The 18,175-nt window shown below is 39.5% G+C and overlaps 1 protein-coding gene across 9 annotated transcripts in view; it reads right to left on the bottom strand.

The window, feature by feature from the left end:
- The window catches only part of shank3a (SH3 and multiple ankyrin repeat domains 3a), a 158,928-nt gene extending 143,819 nt beyond the window's left edge, over positions 1–15,109 (bottom strand). For 5 of the 9 annotated variants that reach the window (XR_001336747.2, XR_001336746.2, XM_014337405.2 and 2 more), the window contains exon 1: positions 14,574–15,109. Coding sequence is in view for 7 of the 9 variants with exons in the window: in XM_014337405.2 (XP_014192891.2) it covers positions 14,574–14,879 (306 nt within the window). In the remaining 2 variants the exon portion in view is untranslated. The remainder of the gene's footprint in view (positions 1–14,573) is intronic. The other 4 variants (XM_014337404.2, XM_014337401.2, XM_014337403.2 and 1 more) reach the window with 1 other exon arrangement.
- Positions 15,110–18,175: the final 3,066 nt, after the last annotated feature.

Here is an 18,175-nt window from a genome sequence, read left to right on the forward strand (position 1 = left end):
CTCTCACTCTTCCATCTCTGCTTGTCACAAGTCAACCATGAAACATTGATGCTACAAGTGAACACGGCACGAGGCCACATCTGGCTCCTCTAAAACTAATATAAACACAAAATAACTCAATTTGTGTCTATCATAACAAGCATCCATACACATAAAATGAGACAGCCTGACTCCTTTTGATAATTACATGTTACATGTGACCGCAAGATTTTCAGTTCGATTTTGAGTATCATTATCTAATAAACACGCTTATTTTAATCTTAAGATTTACAGGCCATAGGAAACAGACTACCATTTTAAACTACCTCACTAAATCCCATAGCGTAAAGTAGAGACACCATCTAAGGGTTTACATCTGAACTACCACCACGTTACACTCCTGAGATGAAGGGGGGGGGATTGATTCAATTAACTCGGATTAATGGGCTACCATCAAGATTCAGACACCTTGGGAGACACTGCATTAACACACATGTGCTGCAGACTCTGTTCACAAGGAAAATGCTGAGGCTGGACCATCCCTAATTATGGACAATGGTGCGTGATTCAGGCTGTCGATTTGATACGAGTACTTGAATTTAATTTGTGTTGAAGTGGTGATGCTGTCAAGGAAAGTAGAACAGAAAAGGATAGGTGTGTGCTCGTAATCTGTCCTAAGTGCCACATTGCCAGTTTTACACGAATCTTAATGACAAAAGGGGTTTTAATGTCTACTTCCTGTTCATAATTGTTATCTACAAAGATAGCAAACTTTATTTTAACTTCAAAAAGTTGATCATGCATGGAGGTTTTTTCACAGACAACAGAGATCCATTAATTGGTAAAAATATTTATTTCTGTCTGCTGATCTCTTTCTGTGAGCTAATGATGTATATAATTATACTGACACTATCCACTCCAGAGCAAGACATACACAGATCTGCAGAAAAACGTTAGGCACTAAAAGCAAGGTAATCTTACTCTAAAGATAATTTCATGAATAGATTACTAAGTCACACTCTCCTCTTTGCTCCCTAAAACCGATAACAAACTGCAAACAGAACAAAATCAATCAAATTAATCTTCTTTATGACCGACCTTTACATTTAAAACAGCCCCAGTTCTCCGAGGCAAGTGCTTAACAATAACGAGATCTCCAAAAATCTTGGTGATCTCACTACAGTTCTTCTGTAAGCTGAGGCTGCCTCAATTACTTATCTCTTTTTTAACATAATTGCAGACTGTACTGATTATATTGTTATCAGGAGAAGAAGAGAGGTGCTAAATGATCAAGTGAGGAAAAGAGAGGAAGAACAGAGTGTAAGAGTACTAGTGTAAAGGAAGGACTGTGTCAATGCCTATAAGAGCGTAGAAAGAGGAAGACAGGAAGTGTAATGGCGAGTGCACGAGCAAGAGAAAGATAGATGTGTAGTTCTAGCAACTTAAAATCGAGTAGCTTTAAGATGAAACTCGGAGCTACCCTACTTTTTTTTTTATCTGCAAGGAACCCTGGACCTGAATTTCTAAAGAGATAGCAGGCTGTAATCTCCAGTCAGCGGTCACTGCAGAGCCATCTTTGTAGTAAACCCCTATGAAGTTCAGGTGGTAAATATGATAGATTTTTATATGAGGAGGAATCATTATAACCTGTATTCTTGCTACACACAGAAACATAACTGCACATGGAAATAAACTGCTGGAACTGCATTATTTAAGACTTAAAGCACCAAAAGAAACTTGTCAGAGAGTGGGAGAGCCTCAATACTCACTCAGATCACTCGTGATCTACAGTACAGTACAGTGCACCACCTCAAACACACACTAAAAGGTGTTGCTGCAGAGATATTCTTCAGCAGCTTCCTCTGCTTCTTCTTACACCAAACTTTGTGTCTCCCTCAGCCTCTCTAAAACACACGGTGCATTTTAAATGAACAATCTATTTATCTGCATCCTCCGTGGAAGCACGAGCGCAATACAGAGGGCTATCCTGCATCTTAACAATCACATCAGGCAGGTGCAGCACGACGCTGTCTGCAGTCAGTAAACAGTGTGAGCTTACATAATACATTTTACACAGTTTTTTAAGAGAGGAAACAATTTGGTTTCAAGGGACAGATTTATCCTGCCTATTGGCCTGTCTGTGTTCGCTCTAGTGTCTCTTTTCTTAAATTTGCATAACATCAGCCAGTTACTTTTCGGGGTGTGCCAAGGAGCAGTGCACCCCAGCTGGTTGCCAAGGAAACTTGCTGAAATTTACCAGCCTCTCTGATTAAAGCTATTTAAGCAAATTTCTTCAACTAACCTTCCTGAGTAAGACATGCATCTAGCCAAATGTGTAGCAATGCCACAGATCCTTTGATTGAAAATACTTTTTCTATTTATGAATAAGTTCAAAACTATGTCCCCGAAGCAAGAATACAATTCAGTAGACTTCTTTAAACTCAACTTCCTATCAACTGACAATATGAGATGTTGTCCCAGACCTGCCTGTCTGTCCACTGTTGCTATAGCCCACAGTCACTCTTTAGTGATGGAGTCTGTCAAAGTTTAAGGCCCCTTTGTGGTATTTGCCAGACCTTTTTGTGAAATTGCTGTAGACATGCCTGAACTCATGTCATGATACAGGTACATCACCTGTCAATAACCCTTCTCTGCTTTTCATCAAATTTAATCTTTTTCATGTCACTGTGGTGATGTTAGATTTTAGACAGCTGGATCGCTTCTTACAGATTTTTTTAAGAGTGTGGTCTCAAGGATGTGTCAGGGAGTGACAAGTTTTCAAGTATCAGCTTAAAAGATGCATATTTCCAGGTGTGAATATCATCCTATTCAAAGCAATTTCCTAACTTCTGCATGTGTTCCAATGCGAGTGCGCATGTTTGGGCACTCTCTTGCCTAATAAAATGCGGAAAAAAGGGTATGCGCGCTTTACTTAATCTGCATAAGTGACTGAAATGAGATCTAAAATCACATTATCTTGTTCCTAATAAAAAAACTAATGTTTTCATTGTGGGCCTTCACTTCTCCCTGGAGGATGAATAACGTTCTCAGCTTTATGTCTCGCTCTTTGAGATGCCTGCTGGGCTTGAATGAAACTGACATCATCCTTCGAGTGCCTCTTTACCAAGAGTCACAGCACAAAGAGGTATGACAGCAGAAAGATGCCAGTCACAGCCCAGGGTCTTCAGACTTTCCGGTAAATTCTTGGAGAAATATCAGCATAATATCCACTGTGTTTCTTGCTTTATAAAAACAATCAGTACAGTGGCACACAATGCAAGTGTGCGTCCCAGGTCACACTGCTTCCTGTATGCCTTCCCTGTTGTCATTCCACAAACGACAACCCCTCACTTTATCAGCTTACCTGCATGCAGAATCTCGGATACTTTTATCGCTACTGATTTCACTCTTTGCCAGGCTGCTGAGACTTGGATGTGTCTGCAGTACAAAGAAAACAACTCCTAAATGAAAAAGTGGATGACCACACCATGAGGCCACACATCTAAGTCTAGCCCAAGCTGTGCAGTTGAGTCAGTCACAGACCACACTGGTATTTTTTTTCTGGTAATAAAGTCAAGTAGAATTAAAAAATGCAGCAGCATAAATGGAGATAAAATGCATTTAGGTGGGTTACTGCTTAGAGCGACCCTTCAACTTGTCACTTCTAAAAATCTAAAAACACAGTATAAACAGTTAATGATTATGGATGTAACTTTTAAATCCCTGGATTCATCTCCTGTCCTTTAGGCAAGTTACAATTTCTCTAATTTGCTGAAAGAATAACCTTATCATTTTAGTCTTTATTAACTGGTGAGTAGATATCATTTTCATGTCCTATACTTGCATAAAACTATTAGTAACAGCTCTTAAAATAAATATTTTATTATATTTGTCCATCTAAATTTTATCATTGAGGCTAAATAAATCCAAAGGGTCACTTCTTCAGAACAGATTCAACAAAAACCTCAATATTGCAACCTTCATAAAGATATGACTAAAACCATGTATGCCAGCTGGGAATAGTCAGGTTATCTTATGACCAAACATTTTGGCAGTTGCAGTAAATTCAGATCACTGCATCACACAAACCTCAGTGTTGTTGATCTACACTGACATGTTCTCTCATGCAGCACAAAGTCATGGCACTTACATACATATAGCCAGAATTACCCACAGTTACTGAGCATACGAACACACACAACATGATATGAGTTCACACATTAGTAGTTTAAGGGTGAGACAGAGACGTACTTTAATTAGGGACTCTAAGGAGAACACAGAAGAAGCGTGAGAATTTATTAGCGCTAAGCTAAAAGCTAAAACTGGGGGTCAAGGCACATGTCAGGTTGCGCACTTATTTATTTTATTATAAAATATAAAAATAACTGGGTACTCACAAAACTAGCTAAAAAAGGATACATTGTCTTTAGTTTTATTCAAATTAGTCAAATTTGTTATTGCACGACACTTTCTTTCACATCTTTGTGTCTTCACTTGGGAGTTCACACACAGACAACTGCACTTAAAAAGTGCTGTATTTATACACACCAGCCCGCCCGTCCAACTGCTTTTTAACACAAATATCTAATCAACCAATCACATGGCAGCACCTCTGTGTATTTTGACAGGTAGACATGGTTAAGATGACCTGCTAAAGTTCAAACTGAGCATTAGAATGGGGAAGAAAGGCAATTTAAGTGCTGGTTGCCAGATGGACTGGTCTAAGTACTTCAGAAACTACCGATCTCTTGGGATTTTCCCATGAAACCATCTCTAGGGTTTATGTAGAATGGTTTAAAAAAGAAAAATAGGCAGTGCTGTGCAGTTCTCTGAATGTAAATACTCTGTTGATGTCAAAGTTCAGAGGACAATTTTAAAAAAAGCTTTGAGCTAACATAACAGCAATCCAAACTCATATCACAACTCCTAAAACAAAGGTATGCAGACAAGCATCTCTGAATGAACAACACTTCAAAACTTGAAGCAGATGAAGCACAGCAGCATAAGTTCAAGCCATTCATGTCAACTAAAAGCAGTAAACCGAAGCTATAAATCATACAGGCTTGCAAAAGTTGGACAATAATTTAATTCAGTGCAGTTCAATTTTATTTATATAGCACAAATCACAGTCACCTCAAGACAATTTATACTAAACAAGGTAAAGACCCTTCAATTTTCAATAATAAAATAGAAGATCTGAAATATGTTCCCTGGACTGATAACTCTCAATTTCTGCTGAAAATATGCCTTGTATCAAAGGCTGAGGTTGTTGGTGATGTAATGGTGTGGGAGATCACTTTTATGGCACACTTTGGGCTCCTTAGCATAAAATGAGCATCATTCCAACGCCGCTGCCTACCTGAGCGTTATTACTGGCCATGTCGATCCCTTTATGACCACACTGTACTCATCTTTGGATGGCTGCTTCCAGCAGGATAATGTTCCATGTCACAAAGCTCAGCTCACCTCAAACTGGTTTCTTGAACATGACAATGAGTTTACTTAAATAGCCTCCACAGTCACCAGATCTAAACCAGGGATGTACCTACAAATCTTTGCCAACTGTGAAATGGTATCATAATGGTTTATTATTGCAGTACGTTTTCCGAACTTGTTAAAAAATGCCACTGACAAGTATACTCCATGTTATAAGAACTCTTTAGAATCTTCTACTTCCCATCTGTCTCATTCAGACACCATGTTCCTTTATGCATGCATAATTGGACAAGGACACACACCAGCACACGCAACAAATATCGATTAAAGTCCTCTTTTCCATTATTGTTGACAGGCGAGACTGATATGCCAACAAGATTTACAGTTAACGCCAGTCATCACTGAGATATGAACACTCCAATAAGACACAGACTCAGAACTGCAAAGGCACATAAACACTTAGATACTACACAGCGATTTGCAATAAATAAATACGTTTGTACCTGCTTTTACTCTTTTTTGCATTTTGGATTAGATTACTTTGAAACATTTTTAAAACCTTCACTATAAAAACTGTATTTTTAACCAAACCCCATTTTGATTTATCCAGCAGCTAACTGTGAAATTACAACCTGGCTGCTCTATAAGCATCTGCGTGATAAAATCAATTCGATCTAGAGAAGCAGAGAGTTCAAGTAGGAAAGACAACACTGTGTGCGTAATCTTTTAAAAATTTTAGCACCGCATCAAGACAGTGTGCGAACCTACACTTAGACAGAAGAATTTTTTGTCTTTTATATGGAACCAAAACTAATTATGTCATGGTTATTCTTTTTCATGAGCCACAAAGACTGTTTATCTGTTGCTAAGTGATTTATTTCACTACAGTTAAAACAGTAGAAGCTGAGCTCCTCTGCTGAGAATAGAGGGCTGTAGCAGATCACTACTGTAGTGCAGGCTATTGGAAATGTCTGTATTGCCTAGGGGCTTCCTTTTTCCCCATTGGCTGCAAAGAAGAGAGTCTTACTGTATTGACTTCAAGTATTGTGTTTAAAATGTCTCCAAGAGCACTATCTACTGCACATAGCATTTGATTTTAACTTGATGGTCAAACAGCTGAAGGCTTATGCAATTAGATGCTTTTGGCTTGAAACACAGGACATGCCAGCCATCTATAGCTATATAACCATTTTTGGTTATAGATATAATATTACAATGGAGAGGGATGTCCTCCCTGCACAAACACAATTAATATCTAGACCACTCTTGTGACAAAAGGTCAGTCTGACTGGGCTAATATTAATATCTCTTTATATTCCCAGGCTTCTCTCAGACTAGACTCAGGAAAAAGATAAAAATGAGGATAACACACAAAAGACAGAAAAGGCTAAAAAAGTAATACAGAAGAAAAAAAGCAATGGATTGGTATAAAAAGATCGATGAAACAATCACAGTATTTAATGAGAAATAACTTTCCTATAGTTAGAGCTTGACCGCAAACTAATATTGTAATGAAAAATGTTAAAGTAAAGAAGAAACACCCTTCAGTCACTGTACGAGTGTTAGTAATGTACAGCTTGTCTACCACAGGCAACTCTTCAACATCCCTGACAGCAACAATGTTTATAATGTCACAAACACAACAGCCTGCTGATGTGAGTTGAGTAAAGCATGGATGAGTTACTACACATAAAACTTTAAGAGAAACCTGTTCATGTTTTGTGTGTCTAAAAAAATATATATATATCAGCCAATAAAGCATTTTTAAATCACCAACTATCAGTATCAGTCTTAAAAATCCTATATTATTATGACTTGACATAATAATAATTTAAGAATAACCATAACCTTGGTTGATCATTTCAGGACACTAATATATTGTCTATACTATTATTATTTTGATAATATCAACAAGAAATAACTAATCGAACTAACCCAGATCGGATGAATAACAACACACAACTAAGCCCAATTACAGAAACAGAGTTCAAGATTTAACACAGTTGCCAATCTTCTCAGGAGTGGATGTTCCAAATTCACCCCAAGGTGAACAACCCACCAGACTTTTGGAACAATGTCCTCTGGACAGGTGAGACCAAGAGGTTTAATCATAAAGCACAGTGCCACGTTTAGAGAAAACCAAACACAGCATATCAACAAACACCTCATATTAACTATCAAGTGGTGGATGGGTGACGTTTAGATGACTTTTTATTATTTTCATTCATTATTATGCATCAAGATGTAAAAGCTATGCAATAAAGATGAGAGTAATTACATTTTGGGGGGGTCAAGTACAGTTCTAATACAAGAAAAGAACCTTAAAGCAACAACCACGAGGGTTGGCTTTGTGGATAGCTTATTTTAGCTATCCTGCTACAAATTTGATGTTTTCATTTACTCTCGCTTGTAATACATCTGCTTTCTGTGGTAAGCTCACTGCAGAATACCTGCTCAGCACCAATGAGCCTAAACATGCTCTTAGCAACTTACTGTTGAACATGGAAGCTTGTCAGACACATAAAACGCTTCTAAAAAGGTAGTTAACAAAATTAACAGTTTACAAACTTAACAATATCTCCAAAGGTTAATACTGTTCATCTGGACGTAGCGTTTTGTGGGAGAAACGTTTCGTCACTCGTCCAAGTGACTTCTTCAGTCTCAGCTGACTGCAGGTTTCCCCAATCTTATAAACAGCACATTTGCATAATGACTGAAACCAGCCCACTGAAGGAACAATGGGCTGGCAGGTCAGTTCCTTAATCTTAATTATGCAAATTCTCATGACCACTGACCAAAACCCACTGATCTATGGTAAATGGCCTGTATTTGTATAGCGCTTTTCTAGTCCCTAAGGACCCCAAAGCGCTTTACACAACCAGTCATCCACCCATTCACACACACATTCACACACTGGTGATGGCAGCTACATTGTAGCCACAGCCACCCTGGGGCGCACTGACAGAGGTGAGGCTGCCGGACACTGGCGCCACCGGGCCCTCTGACCACCACCAGTAGGCAACGGGTGAAGTGTCTTGCCCAAGGACACAACGACCAAGACTGTCCAAGCCGGGGCGCGAACCGGCAACCTTCCGATTACAAGGCGAACTCCCAATGCTTGAGCCGCGATCGCCATGAGCCATGAGTACCATTCACAGAGAGTTGGGGAATGGCTGCAATCACAGCATTAGTAAGATGGCGAAAGATGTACCCTTAGGCCCCCTCCTCGATTCAGAGATGGTCTTTCCCTTTTCACGTAAATGGCCTCCTTGACTCCGCGCTCAAACCAGCGTTCCTCCCTGTCCAGGATGTGTACATCCTCATCCTTGAAAGAGTGTCCACTGGCCTGCAGGTGTAAATAGACTGCAGAGTCCTGGCCTGACGAGGTAGCTCTCCTGTGTTGTGTCATCCGCTACAAATGCTGGCAATCCTCCTGGCACTTAACAGCGTACACTATGTTACTTTGTTTGTGTCGGGGGACCCGATCCTTGGGGTGGACCAATTTTTGGCACAGCGTGTTTTGGGGTTTAAAAGCCACAGAAACCCGGTGTTTAGAAAAAATGCGTCTCAAGTGCTCCGATACTCCTGACACATATGGGATCACTACAGGTTTTTGCTTGGGCAGCGGTTGTCCTTCTCAAAAAAAACAAAACACTTAACAATAGTATCAACTGGACAAAAAATAAAAAACAAACAAACTAAAGAAACAGATCGTTTGAGTCAAGGTGTCTGTGTCAGTATTTGGACTGAAAAGTTGCGTTCTTAGTCCTGAATTATTTTCGGGGGCTTGAGCTCAGTCCAGGTCTGTTAATATTTGGTTTCTGCTTCTAAATCTCAATCCATCCATTTTCTTAACAACTTATCCAACTGAGTTGCAGCGAGCTGGAGCCTATCCCAGCTGACACTGAGTGAGAGATGAGCTAGAGCCAGGGCAGGTCATCAGAGAGACAGACTACCACTCACACCTACACCCGCACCAATTTACTAGATGCACAGGGAAATCCCTTCTTCTACTCAGAAAGGCACCAGCAGAACTGTTAATTTGGGTAACACCAGGATAACAGAACTGAAATCATATTTGTTTTTCAGCTACTAAATTTTGCAGCCTGCATTCAACCAATCGACAGTGTAAATCAGGTAGCAGTACTAATTAACAAGTTACTAAACGACAGGTCCCCACTCTTACTGGCTAAGGAAAACAACAGTTGCATATTTGGAAATACGTCAAAATATCATCTGGACTGACGATGCAGGCAGATGGTAGTTAAACAAGAACACACAAAAGGGACAAAAGAGATTAATCTGCCAGGAGGCTACACAGCAGGTACTCAAAACATGATGGCCACATGTTCCACAGAGTACAAAAATGACATAAGGCATAACTGTCACTGGATATATACTCGGTAAATTGGCCAAGAAAAGAATTTGACGCTGATGATATAAAAACAACTTGAACTTTTTTTTTTAGCTTTTTTTCAATTTCTGAAATTTCCACTTGAAAACAAAAATCCTATTATTTATTCAGCAACAGATTTACAACTGTAAGGTCAAAATGACAAGCCTTGGGGTTAATGGAGAAGAGACATTTTTAAACTTATAGTCTATTTTCCACATCACGAGATCAAAATTAAATTTAACAGTCCTACAAAAACTGTCATTTTTTACTTTGACTAATAAAAATTCTAAATTTGAATAATTGAGATGGCGTTTGAACAATTAGTCACTAGCACAGACTTTTTCAAAATTTCAACAGCACAAAAAAGACAGCAGGGATGAATCAGCATTGGGTTTACACATAACAGACAAGTATCTTTAGTGACTTTATTTCTAGCATCCTGTCAGCAGCCTTTGAATTTCTTTAGTTAGCTTAAAGAAAAATGCTACAAATAACAGAGTTTAACAGGTATAAAGCTGGATTTTTGCACCAACTAAGCCATCCTCAGTCAGCTGAAAACATGGTCTATCTTGAAACGGTTTGTAGTGCACAGGAAATTGAACAAGGAGAAGTGGGGCAGGCCTAAAAAGCAAAACGAAAACTTTACTAGTATGTAAAAGTTATGTCTTCAGGGTTTCAGTGGAAGGGTCGCTTTGCAAAAGCCATTTTAAAGAAAGGGAAACAGGGAGAAATGACTGAACAATGCCAAATTATACAAGAACTGGAGTGAAAATCAATGGAGTGATGAAACCAAGTTTGAAATTTTGGGTTCAATGGGTTCCATCGGTTTTGGGTGGAACACTGAAAAGTGCAATCATATGTTTAAACACCACACAGTAAAGTCTGGAATCTGCCTGATTGGCAACAGCATAATTTTTTTGCATTGATTCCAAACACACTGCCAATGCAGCAAAACTATACCATGGAGAAAAAACCGCACAATGGAACACTCCCCAGCATGTGGACCTCGACATTATTGAAGCAGTGTGGGATCATCTTAACAGAGAACAGAACAAAAGGCAGCAAACATCCAAAGAAGATGCTCTTCAAGAAGCCTGGAGAACTATTCCTGAAGACTTCTTAAGACTGCCTCAACTTCAATAAATTGCTGCACCTATTTTCTATTTTCCTAGCAAAATATAACGAAATTAGCGGTGACTCAAGACTTTTGAAGAGTACTGTAGAATGAAAAATGTCAAGGACAATGTCTTTCATAAAATATTAAGCCTACATATGTACATGTGCCACATGTTTCCAGAAAATAACTTACTCAGACAGCAGTTCAAGACAGTAGCAGACAGGAAAAACAGGGTACCTTATAAGCCAACTACACAGGCAGACAGAAGAGGTGGAAAAAAATTCAAAAACAACAGAAAAGACAAAGAGGGCATCACAAAGTGCTAAGTCCAGCACAAAAGGATGTAAAGTGTAAGGAGGGACACCATATGCTGCTACATGCAAGCATGTGAACAGGAAAATATGCACAGAGACAATGAAAGGGCCTTCAAGATGTCTATTTCAGTTCGACCCAATAAGATGCAGCAACTATTGTTACAAACAAGAGAGCTGAAACCTCGAGCTTCCACAAGACAAATGTATTTTCAAAGAGAAAGCATACTGCGTGTAACCCTCAAACCCAAAGGTCTATATAACAAGACTTGAGGGGGTTTTTTTTGGTTTGTTTTTTGTTTATTTTTAAAATTATTTTCTCAACATCATAATCGTGACAGATTTCTGCATCTGACAGAAAAATGTATTCTGTGAATGGATAAAGAAATGGGATGCACTGAGAGACGTAACACGAAAATAAATGGAGAAGATGGATTAAAGCAGGTAGGCAATAGTGGGGCAGACTATTTATGTGTGTGTCTCCCTCTCTTTTGAGAGATGAATGACACCCATTAGCGGTATTGGGAATCTATCTTTTTTGCTTCAATCACAAAAATAGAATTTTTGTGAAGCTAGGTATGATGAATACCAAATGATACCCATGGTCGGATAAAAGTACAATCTTTACAAATAATTTCCCAAACACCCCGACCGAACAAAAGGTGGTACTGACTGCTAATGCAACTGTACTATCTCCTGTTGCCAAAATATAGTTAGAGATTAAATGTTTGCCAAAGACTGAACAGTACTTTTATGTAATGACGGACTTGCTTAGAATAAATTGCAAGCTGAATGACTAAAATCCATTAATTTTCTTCCATAATTTCCATAATTGTCTTCCATAATTTTAACACCACTCTTTATTTTACTCCATCACCTAACCACACCTGAAGAAGAAATTCTCAAAACACAGTTCACATGCAAGAATAGCACCAGAAATAATACCCCTACTTCAGATTAATTAGGCTGAAAAAATACTGGGAACTCAACATAATAGGCCAGAGATTGAGAAAGGAATTGTGAAGGAACTATTAACTATTTTATACTCTGGCTTTACTGCATATTGGGCTGTGCTCCACCCTAATTTCTCGCAGAAAAGGGAAAATGTTGCCCAGCATGATCTTTGCATGGTGCTTCATTCTCCTGATCTAGGCTTGAAACACAGCAGGAGATGTGTAATCCTACTTCAGGCAGACTATTCTAGTGTAATCTCCTGCTTACTCAGAGTACACACGAGTCACTTTTGACTGCTCCATAAAAGATTCAAACTGTCAGAATCTGGCCATCTGTCAGCTGCCTCTATGTTTGTCTGTCAGACTTCAGGCAAACTCTCTGTTTGTCTTTCCCTCTATCACTGTGACATCCCATATGTGTTCTTGCTTTCTTATCCATATACTGGACTAAATGTGACTGAAACTGAAACTAATAATTCGTGGAGCATCTTAACATTACATAACCACATTAAGGCAATTCCCCGGGCAATGGGATTAGGAATCATGAACATGAGTGCATGTTTGAGTGTGTAACTGTGTAAGCTTGTAAAACCATGCCCAGGTGTGTGTGTGTGTGTATTCTTTCATGTAACTGCAAATACTTATTCTATATAATTACATATTTGCATGCTGAGAGTTTTGAGCGTTTGTGTGGACATGAGTTTGAGCTTGCTTGAAAACATTTTTGTCCACACAGGGCTATTCTATAGCACCTTTGGGGAATTCTCTACTTTCTTTTCAGCTGCCTTCCTTTTATTTCCTGCCTTTATTCCTGGCATTCGGTGCTGGAGCCTCACTAAGATACAATGGGTCATTTCAGCCAAGTATCCAACGACAATGAGGTAATCAACAACAACAAACAGAGCACCAGCCTCTTGCCTTTGCCATCAATGTCTGCAGAATGAATAGAAACGGGACACTCAGCCTAACTTCTTGCAAAAAGCTTAGTAACTGAGCACAAGTATGTAGCGAATGGCTGCCAGGGTATAATCTGTGTGTGTTTTGCTTTACAATTAATAGACAATATCTCGAGTATTAATGTGAAACAGAAGATGAATGGCTAGATAAGTTGATAAGTGTTGACTCAGAGTCATGTGGTATTCCAGAGGAATGTCACTTCATTTGTCTAATAGTGTGATCTTATATGTGCTACTGACATATAATATATATATATATATATAATATATATATATATATATTATTATATATATATATATATATAATATATATATATATATAATATATATATATATATATAATAATATTATATATATATATATTATATATATATAATATGTGGAGAGAGAGCGAGAGAGAGAGCAGCAATAGATGCAGACATATATCATGGGGTCAAGATATGTTGAGCTGAACGTTTTATTTTACAGCCAATCAAACAGTAAAATGCTATTTCTCTGCAGTTAAGTGCAGTTCCAGGCAATCAAATTGAAGATCCCCGTTAACCTCAAAGAAATGGCACCTTGACACTTCAGTGAGAGATGTTCCACTGCACTGCATTACTCAATGTTGTTGAATCTACATGAATGAGATAGCAGAGCTTGAAAACTGAATGACAGAACTAATTTACTATGTGCCCATTTGTCCTGTTTCACACCACCTTCTGCAGCAATCACATACCGATATGGACACACTTGTGAAGGCGATCAAATGGTTTCAACAGTCTGATGGTTCTGCTCTTATTTTCAGTGGCTGCAATACTACACAGGCACAGGCTACACATTCAGAGAAACTGCAGCTTCATTAGTGGAGGAACAGTGTATGATTGGACCTGTTATACTCTCTGGGCACAGAGCAAACACAGTGGGAAGACGACATGATGAGGTAAAGTTTTACTGTTTAGGTATAACTGTCATGATTCTCTACCTCGTGCCTTCTTGGGCATTTGCAATCACCTCACAGCCTCCGTTACCCCTGATGCCTTTTCCGTTCCTCCCCCTTCCCTCAGACCCCCATTCTCACCCTAAGTGGCCAGTTGTCAAAGTCAGCTGAAGCCCAGTTAATGAAGAGGTAGATTTATTAGCGAGGCAACAGTGGAAAAGGTGGGGAGGGGAGGAGTGGAACCCCCAGAAGCCAGCAAGCAAACACAGCTACTAAGTGTGCATACCAAAAAAAACCAAAACCGAAAACAAGGGAAAAGAAGAGCATGGGTGATAAGGATAAAGAGAAGCTGACGGAAAAGACGAAAAATTAAAAGCTGACGATGTTTAAAAGGACAGATAATACATAAAGCCAGCAGTAGAGAGGTAGAAAGCACCTATTCAAAGAGGAAGGGGGAGAGGCAGATTACCTCTCTTTTATACTCTGGCTACAGAATGAGCTCTTACCGTCTGCTGCAAGTCTGGGATTCCAATGCGGATGACCACCGTGTTGCCTGTTGGCTCCTCCATGGGTGCTCTTGCACTGTTGCTACGCTCTGCACTGGGACGGAAAGCCGGAACACCGTGAGGAACGGGAACGCCACTGTCCTCTTCCCGGGAGCTGCTGCTGTCAGTGCTGGCCCCCTGGCTGCCGTTTGCTGCGTGTGTGTGAGGGTGTGTGAGTGTGTGTGAGTGTGTGTGCTGCTGCTGCTGCTGGTCCTGCCGTGGAGGGCTCGGTGGCTCATGTTTGCCGGCTGCCGGACGCAGAGGCATGCTCCGTGTTAGAGGCTCGGTCTATCCGTCTCTCTCTCTCTCTCTCTCTCTCTCTCTCTCTCTCTCGCTCGTTCGCTCTCTCTCTCTCAACACACATTCAAACACACACACTCATACAGTCAAACACACACGCAACACAAGCACACGCATACACCGATGGCTCTCGCTCACACTACACGCACGCACCGTTTGCAGCATGCATCACTCGCCTGGGAGAGAAAAAAAGGGAGGGAGAGAGAGGAGGGTGGCAAAGGGGGAATGGGCAAAGAGGAGGGGGTAATAGGAAATTACAGAGGGTTGGAGGGTAAAAACACAAAGATAAGTACCCAAGGCAACTTGAAACTAACACTCAAATTAATAATGCAGGGCAACTTTGAAGAAATAACATTCACAGAATAGTGCAAAATCTCTGTCTGCAACTTACACACAGGATCACCCTAATGCCACTAGCAAAAGCTGAAAACGAATAATGGAGGGACAGCATAAATAAACAATTAGATAAAACATTTTTGGATCATTCGCATTAACTATAGGCGTGTTTAGATAGCGTTAATGACAGCACCACTGCCAATTAATTCGTATAATGACCTCTGCACCCATTGATGTTGCAATATTCATAATGTGACACAGCTGTTGTCACACACTGTTGATCTTGCTGTAGAGTACTAACACTATGGTAATATTAGGACAGCGTGTGTGCGTGTGTGTGTGTGCGTGTATGCTGGCAACGGGAGGGGGATGTTTGTTCAGATCAATGCGGGGCAGGATTTGGCCTTCATGCTTCACTTTATCTATGGGGGGTGTCAGTGATCAAAAGCCTCCCTGGTAAACAGCAACACACAAACAGAACAAACTGCCTTTAATGTTGATGAGGTTTTCGTGGGAGTTTTTCCTCATTGAGGGGTATTTTCATACAGGTCCTAAGGCCAAAACAAATAAACATCAATCTGACCTTGATTTCCATCTAAATGCTTTGTTAAGCAGGGATCCCGAGCGTTTCAAAGTTTGCCATTGTATATGAACAAAGATGCATTATTATTACACTGACCAACATCGACTTGCGTGGCCCCTGTTCTCACATTCAATTGAATTCAAAACTCCAGATAACAGCAGAAATGCTTATCTGCTGAGATTAGTAATTGGACTCTGTGAGCTGTGCTTGAATATAGTCAGTTATTCACACCACAATTTAAACAAGTGATCTCCTCATGGGAAAAAAAATGTGCTGTGAAACATTTGCAGCAGGTCTGTAAATTATTAACCGTGATGTTAAGTCAGTGCTATGCCCCATTGTGTTCTCACTGACATCCTAGTTCAAGCTGACCAGACGGCCCCAAGACAACATTTTCTTATTAGGTGGAATTTAAAGAGAGCGCTTGAATGAGAAAGTGATGAAAGCAAGCAGATAATGCGAGCAACTGAGTACGTGTGCATATATGCAATAGTTTGCAAAGGTTTTAGGCATTAGTGGATTGCGTTGTTATCCGTCAAAGGATGTCCATCAAACAGACACCAGATTCTACAGTATAGTAACGACTCTAAACATGTATCCAGCACCATCACATCACATTGAAACATATGAGACAGAGAACAGTCTCAAGACAGTGTAAACACACAGTAAAAACTGTAGGAAGTTTCTTAGCAATGACTAGGGCAGCATACTTGCTGAGGAGCTTGAAAAACTGTACAATTGATATACATTGCATGACCAAACCCTAGAGGATTTCTGTTTACAGCACAAATACTGAATAAACACCACCTTTGAAGGCATCCTTCATTTATTTTTAGCAATAAAACTGTGCACTTTTTGGTCACTATACTATCATATATATATATATATATATATATATATACTAATATATATATTATATAATATAATACATTATATATATATATACTAACACACATAATATATACACTACTATACTATATATATTATTATATGCCACACACATTATTATTATACACACACAATATATATTATACAACACACATATAATATACTATATATACACACCATATATATATATAACACACGTTATATATATATACACACGCATATATATATACACACAGCTATATATATATACACTATACTATATACACACGCATATATATATACACACACGCATATATATATACACACCACATATATTATATACATACACACGCATATATATATATATATATACATATATATATATATATATATATATATATATACAACACACACATAATATATATATATATATACATACACACACACATATATATATATCATACATACATACACACTATATATACACACACGCTATATATATTTACACAACGCTTAATATTATATATTCACACACGATATATATATATATATATATATATATATATATATATATATATATATGCAATATATATATATATAGTATATATCCAGCTAGTTATAGAGTGGCTAACCGAAGGTCGGACGGTCCTGATCCCCAAGGACCCCAAGAAGGGACCGGTCCCCTCCAACTACCGACCAATAACCTGCCTCAGTACTACATGGAAGCTCCTGTCAGGCATCATATCGGCTAAGATGAACAGGCACATGGGTCAATACATGAGTGGGACACAGAAAGGAATTGGCAAGAATACCAGAGGCGCAAAACACCAGCTACTGGTAGACAGAACAGTCAGCCGAGACTGCAAGACCAGACTGACCAACCTGTGCACTGCCTGGATTGATTACAAGAAGGCCTATGACTCAATGCCCCACAGCTGGATACTGGAATGCCTAGAATTGTACAAGATCAATGGGACCCTAAGAGCCTTCATCAGGAACTCAATGGGGATGTGGCGTACAACACTAGAGGCCAACTCCAAGCCCATAGCACAAGTCACCATCAAGTGCGGGATCTACCAAGGAGATGCTCTGTCCCCACTGCTGTTCTGCATAGGCCTGAACCCCCTCAGTGAGATCATTAACAAGACTGGCTACGGATACCGACTACGGAACGGAGCAGTTGTCAGCCACCTCCTGTACATGGATGACATCAAGCTGTATGCCAAGAGTGAACGAGACATCGATTCACTGATCCACACTACCAGGCTATACAGCAATGACATTGGAATGTCGTTCGGACTGGAGAAGTGTAGTCGGATGGTAACAAAGAGAGGGAAGGTAGTCAGAACTGAGGGGATTGAACTACCAGAAGGCAACATTGCAGACATAGAGGACAGTTACAAGTACCTGGGGATCCCGCAGGCAAATGGGAACCATGAAGAGCCGCTAGAAAGGCTGCAACCACCAAGTACCTGCA

The sequence above is a fragment of the Haplochromis burtoni genome, unplaced genomic scaffold (genome assembly GCF_018398535.1).
Source record: "Haplochromis burtoni strain Fernald_Lab_line unplaced genomic scaffold, NCSU_Asbu1 Contig_179, whole genome shotgun sequence".
NCBI lineage: Eukaryota > Metazoa > Chordata > Actinopteri > Cichliformes > Cichlidae > Haplochromis > Haplochromis burtoni.